This window comes from Zerene cesonia, unplaced genomic scaffold (genome assembly GCF_012273895.1).
Source record: "Zerene cesonia ecotype Mississippi unplaced genomic scaffold, Zerene_cesonia_1.1 Zces_u006, whole genome shotgun sequence".
In the NCBI taxonomy this organism is placed as follows: domain Eukaryota; kingdom Metazoa; phylum Arthropoda; class Insecta; order Lepidoptera; family Pieridae; genus Zerene; species Zerene cesonia.
Genome location: NW_024045136.1, coordinates 747,051 through 753,230, shown reverse-complemented (window position 1 = coordinate 753,230; position 6,180 = coordinate 747,051). Strand labels below are relative to the sequence as shown.

At 40.4% G+C, this 6,180-nt stretch overlaps 1 protein-coding gene across 1 annotated transcript in view; it reads right to left on the bottom strand.

Annotated features, from left to right (window-relative positions):
• Position 1: 1 nt before the first annotated feature.
• The window catches only part of LOC119838880 (spectrin beta chain, non-erythrocytic 1-like), a gene marked incomplete at its 3' end in the record, with an annotated part of 40,787 nt that continues 34,608 nt past the window's right edge, over positions 2–6,180 (bottom strand). The window contains exons 11-20 of the mRNA XM_038365023.1: positions 5,587–5,782; positions 4,269–4,407; positions 3,658–3,744; positions 3,202–3,332; positions 2,527–2,749; positions 2,011–2,213; positions 1,524–1,612; positions 751–904; positions 305–440; positions 2–70 (exon numbers count right to left, since the gene is read on the bottom strand). Coding sequence (XP_038220951.1) covers positions 2–70; positions 305–440; positions 751–904; positions 1,524–1,612; positions 2,011–2,213; positions 2,527–2,749; positions 3,202–3,332; positions 3,658–3,744; positions 4,269–4,407; positions 5,587–5,782 — 1,427 coding nt within the window. The remainder of the gene's footprint in view (positions 71–304; positions 441–750; positions 905–1,523; positions 1,613–2,010; positions 2,214–2,526; positions 2,750–3,201; positions 3,333–3,657; positions 3,745–4,268; positions 4,408–5,586; positions 5,783–6,180) is intronic.

Here is a 6,180-nt window from a genome sequence, read left to right as displayed (position 1 = left end):
AGTCCTCGCTCGCGACCAGCGCGCGCTTCTCCTTCATGAACGACTCCGCTTCGTTCGCGTCGCCGTAGAACTGGGTTTTAATAAGAACAAAGAAAAATCGATCAAATGCAAGTCGGACTCACGACACTAAATAGTAGTGTCCTATTTTATCCTTAGGTACTGAATCCTAGAACCGTAGTACAAACAGCTCTATTGAATACACGCATAAAAATAATTTATCTCATAAAAATTGACTTAATTCCTATAATTCCCTATTATTAAAACACGGAGTATTAATAATAGGGAATTGTATGCCTGGTATTACCTGATGCGCTTCTGCCGCGTCCGCCAACTTCTTATCCCGGTCGTTGGCGAGCTGCCGTAGAATCTCCCACTGCTCGCTCAGCGCGGTCAGGCGGCGCTCGATTTCCGCGCTCTTCGGGTGTTTTGCGTCGATCAGACTGCGGGACAGTTAGGCAGTTGCAATAAAACGGTCCTTCGAACCGGATTTGAACTAGAAACTTCCGTTTTCTTATGAGGATGACATACATTCAATTTCATTTTAATCTTACACATTTCTGAAAACTACGAAAAACTTACTATATTTAATCCTTGTTAAGATACATACAACTTCTAACGGCCGTTTTCAATAACCACATCGATAGATAGACTTTACTACACATTTCGTCTATCTTTAAGAGGACGGCTAAATAACAAAAATCCTCCAACAACTCATCTCGCCCTCCTCACCCCTCCCCTCCCCCTCCTCACCTCTGCCCTTTGGCCCTGTGGCGCTGAGCGACGGAGTCCCTGGCGCGCAGTTCGTGCAGCAGAGCGGTGTGCTTCTGGCGCAGGGCGAGCACGCCGCGCACGTCCTTCGCCGCCACCTCGGCGCGACAGATGCGCTGTTTTTCGGTGACCCAACCTGGTGGGAAAGTGGAATTAATAAATTAAATAAAAATTCATGAGAGAATTAACTATACTATTTATCACAATATTAGATACATATTGTATTACATATAAATATTATTAAAATTAACAATTTATGTCTATGGAGAAATATAAAAAGGTAACTCAAAGGAATGGCTTTAAGCACTGTCCAGGTTCGTTAATAACTATTTAAAATTAAACCTAAGTACTAAAATTTAAAAGTGACCACACGGTAGGAATAAACAAAATGATCATAATCGGTTAATCCGTTAAGTGAATTCAGAGGTGACAAGGCCAACCTGATAAGCACCTCTTTTTTGAAGTCGATTGGAAACGTACGTAGTTCAATAATATGTATAAAGAAATGGACAATTTACAAAAATGGATAGGCAAAAGGACTGCCGGTAAAAGTGGAATTCTCTAGTTTTCCCCACAAAATCGATTTGGATGAAATTTTGTACAGCGATAGTTTCAGACCCGAGCAAGACCATAGAATAGCTTTTATCATGGGAATGAGAACTTTGCGGGGCGAACCTCGGGATTATCTTTCTTTGGGACTACGCGAGCAAAGACGTGGGCAGAGAACTAGTGTAAAAAAATGGCTCTTCAATTACCTTCCTCTTCTTCATGGTCTTCAAGGAACTGGTAGAGGTTCCTTGCGTCTTCCAATCTCGCCTTGCGGTCCTTCGCCGCCGCGACCAAACTGTTATGAAAATATTTCAAACTTAAAACATTTTTGTTCATGTAAACTTTAACAACTTTCTTCATGAGTGGATCAGATTAAATATTTAATTATTCAGATATTTAAAACTGCTTGCTTGCTTTTAATGACACTTTTTTACAATGCGATCATTTATGGTAAATTTATTTTTAACTTCATCTGCCCATTTATAACATTACTCCTAATACAAAAATCTGTAATGGAAATCTTCGAGGACTGCTGGATTGCATTTAGCACGCGTGGTGGAATATAACCTAAACCCTCATATTAGGCCTGTCTCTCGAGTTAATGTTAATAATGAGATGATCATAACCGACATTCAATGATGATGATGGTAATGTTATGAAATATGTTGATGAGGATGGTGATGATGATCTCACCTCTGATAGTGCGCGGTGAGCGTGTCCAGCTGGTGACGCAGCTGCGCCGAGTGCGGCAGGCCCTCGAGCGCGGCGCCGTGGCGCACGAGCCGCTGGATGCTCTCGTCCAGCGCGCCCAGCTGCAGCTCCTGCAGCGCGTGCGCCTGCAGCAGCCGCTCCACGTCCACCAGGTGCCGCCCGACCTCCTCCGACTCGAATTGGGCCTGCAAATATTAACGTGTTAGATCGAATGCTCGTTCTAAAAATAGAGCCATTTGTAATTCTAATATTTTACAAATAAATGTCACCCAACATCTAATGCAAAAAAAAAAACAAACAAACTTTCTTGACGGAATCTATAAATAATGTCAACATGTAGCAAATAACGTAACCATGGTCCTGCCCCATAATCCTACAACACATCCCAATGTTGTGTAGGTGGGGAGACGCATGGGACACACGGGCAGGACATTAGGGGCAGTGCCTTATCAGTCTGAGGCAGCACAGGTACCAACTGGGCCCTTGGCCAGCACGCACCTTCATCTCGGCCAGCGTGTGTCCGACGGCGTCAGCCTCGCGCAGCAGCGCCATGAGGTGCGCCAGCTTGGCGAGCGAGCCGCGGTGGCGCTCCAGCAGCTCGAGCAGCTCCCGCCAGCGCGCGAGCACGGCCTGCTCCGTGCGCGACACGGCCTCCGCGCCGTGGTACTTCTCCTTCACCAGCTCTGCCGCCATCGCCGAGAGGTCCTCGAAACGTTCCGTTCTGCGGTTTTATGTTCATTTTAGTGAAAAAAAAATATATATATATATATACATATTTATTTACAAATTTATATAATAATTTACATATTTATATACAAATAATAATCTACTTTAAAAATACTTTTCATATTAAAATCTACTAAAATCTACTTTTCATATTCTCTATACTGCCAAATTTTACACACTTTTTAGAGAAATTTCACACCATTGAGCATTTTCTATTCTTCATATATATTTTAAATAATTTGTATCATATGTAAACCCTGAACACGTCACGCGCATCGTACATAGTTGGGACATCTTCATAAATTATATCTATTTTTATTTTTGACCAATGTCACTAGAAAGTGTTTAAAATCATAGGTTTATTATTAGTTTTTATACTTTCACAATAAAAAACACAAGTAATGACTACCAATCTAATTGTTCTATCTATATTATATTAAGTCTCACCTGGCCAATATATCAGCGGAGATGGCCTCATGTTTCTTGACAGTGGCGTCCACTTGCGACAGGTTCGAACCGTACCGCGGGTCCGATAGCACTTGGATCATCTCCTTGAGGTAGCCCTTGCGGAGTACGGACTGGAGGAAGACAGAATTTTAAAGGGGTGCTACAGGGTTCAACATTGGGACCTTTGCTATATCTTGTCTACGAAATTGATTGTCGTCGCTTTTATTACATTATTCCATTACGTTTATAGTTAATTTTATAACTTATTACTTTTTTTATTGGACTTTTTGTGTTGAAACGTATTATCTTTACACTTGGAAATAGGTGGATGGTACTATATTTTGTAAAAAAACATTTTGAAATAATGTTATAGAGTCTATAAAGTATATACTCTTTAAAAACTGTCTGGAATAGCTATAAAATAATTATCATATAAAATATCATGCAAATAAGTACCTTTGTATTGAATTTGTAGTTGAGCTGTTCCAATCTCTGTTGACGAAGCAGCTCTGTCCTAAGAGCAAGTTCGCGCGCATGCTCCGCCTGTGAAAGTACAACAATACATAAATATTTACAAATCCCTGTGCATGTATGTATGTGAGCACGTTTAGATCTTTAAAACTACACAACGGATTTTGATGGGGTTTTTTTTTTAATGGATGAAGTGATTTAAGAGGAAGGTCAATATAGAGAACAACATTTATTAAACGACTCTGAATTAAACGCGTAGCCGCGGGCAAAAGCTAGTATCAATTAAAACTTGATATGAGAGGTCCAATTTGGTTTGACATATTTATCAATCTATTACTATGAAACTATAATGGCAAAGTAGCTTGTCCATTCAACTCATTTCAAATTAAAATTTAAAATGTCTTGGCTGAAACTATGGGTATATTCAATTTCAATTGACTTTAAATTATTTATTTCAGCCACTGGAACCAACGGTTAAAGAATTTCTCAAATCGGTCGTGAAGTTTTCGATCTAAATCGTATAAAACAATATAAAAACAAACAAACAATTCTTTTTTTCAGATACATTAACATGTTTTAAAACCCCATATTCGTACCTGTTCCAATTGCTGCCAGGCCCTCTCCAGATCTTGCGGTAATTGTCCATCCAGCGGCGCCCAAGCTTCGCCGACTAAACTCTTCAGCATGGTGTTTATGTCGAAGTATAGCGCTTCTATCTCGGAGCGCTCTTTGTATCTGAAAAAGAGACAATAAGAGTTAGTAAGAGAGTTAGTAAGATGGAGAAAGTATAGGGATAATTGATTGGAAAGTAGTTGTATTTTCTTTGGTAAAGCAAACGGAAAGTAACGATGTTGAGTATTTATTATCTAACAGGAATATCTGCACATTTTAAAATATTGGTGTAAGTGTTAAACCGGTAATTTAAATTAAAAATGATATTGCTTGTAAATTTTAACTTACGCAGAACTAATCCTACTATCCTACTTCCTACTATCCTACTAATCCTACTAATATTATAAATGCGAAAGTTTGTAAATATGTGTGTGTGTTTGTTTTTGTGTCTTTCACACAAAAACTGTTGAACCGATTGCAATGAAATTTGGTACGTAGACAGCTGGACAACTGGAATAACATATAGGCAACTTTTTATCCCGATATTAATACGGGATACGGACTTATGCGGGTGAAACCGCGGGGCGCAGCTAGTAATATATTAGTTTTCATACACTACGCAGCATAACCATATGCACTATGTGTATACACACTAACTAAACACTATGCACTAACTTATATTATTTATTGTGTTCATAGTGTATCCAAGCACACAACACTAACATAAACATAGTTAGAAATTAAAGACTTTTTATTGTGGTAGTCGAGCACGCTTCGGCACGAATTGGGCCAGCTCGCACCGGGGAAGTACCACACCCCCACAGAAAACCGGCGTGAAATAGTGGCATGCCACTGTGTTTCGTACGGTGAGTGGGGGAGCCGAAGGCCCGTTTCCTTTTCCTCACCCGTCCCAGTCCATTCCTTCTTTCCAGTCATTAATCCATTCCTTTTCCCTTACCCCAAAAAAGCGGGCAGCGCATTCGCAGAGGCCCTACCTTTGCGAATGTTCATGGGCGGTGGTGATCGCTTACCATCAGGCGAACCACCAGCTCAGTTGCCCGCTATGACATAAAAAAAAAAGACTTAAACGGATTTTAAAGGCGATTTATTCATTATACTATTAACCCGACGTTTCGAACACTTTACAGCGAGCGTAGTCACGGGGAGATACAAACTCAAGAAAATACTATAAACATAGTTATTACAATTCTCTACTTGGGAACTGGAAGTTGCTTATCTCGCTTACCTTCTGACATATCCACTAACACATACACTAAACACTATTTGACACTACACACTCACTTGGGCGGCTTCTCCACGGTCCGGTACTGCTTGAAGGCCAGCAGCAGCCGCTGGATGCCGTCCAGCGAGTTGGGGAACTCGCGGCAGTTCAGCTCGGTTATCTTCTGGCGTATCCACTCGAGCAGCGCGCACACGAGCCGGCTGTACTCGGCCTTGCGAGCGTCGCAGTCCATCAGTTGGCCGATGATCTGGAACATTCATTTATTAATTGTCACAAATTCAGGTGGATATTGTGAAATGTATGTTTTTTTTACTTATTTCTTTTCAATGGCAATTTATGCTACGATCATTTTAATAAATAATATAACAGTTGCATAGGTACTGACAATAAAAATAATACAGCTTTTTGCTAATGTTAAAGCAAATTAAATTATCTGTTTATCAAATAGGTGCTTCGGCGTCACCCGGTTGGAACCAAGAGTGACCTGCACACATTAATAAGGCAGCTTTCTACAAGTGAAAGAAGAAAAATAGCAATTTATCAGACCCAAAGATATAAACAAAACATTTTATTTAATACTAGCTCTCTGACCCGGATTTACCAGTAGTAAATGGCCTTTAGCAAACAGTTAAACCAGCTTAAAACCATATAAC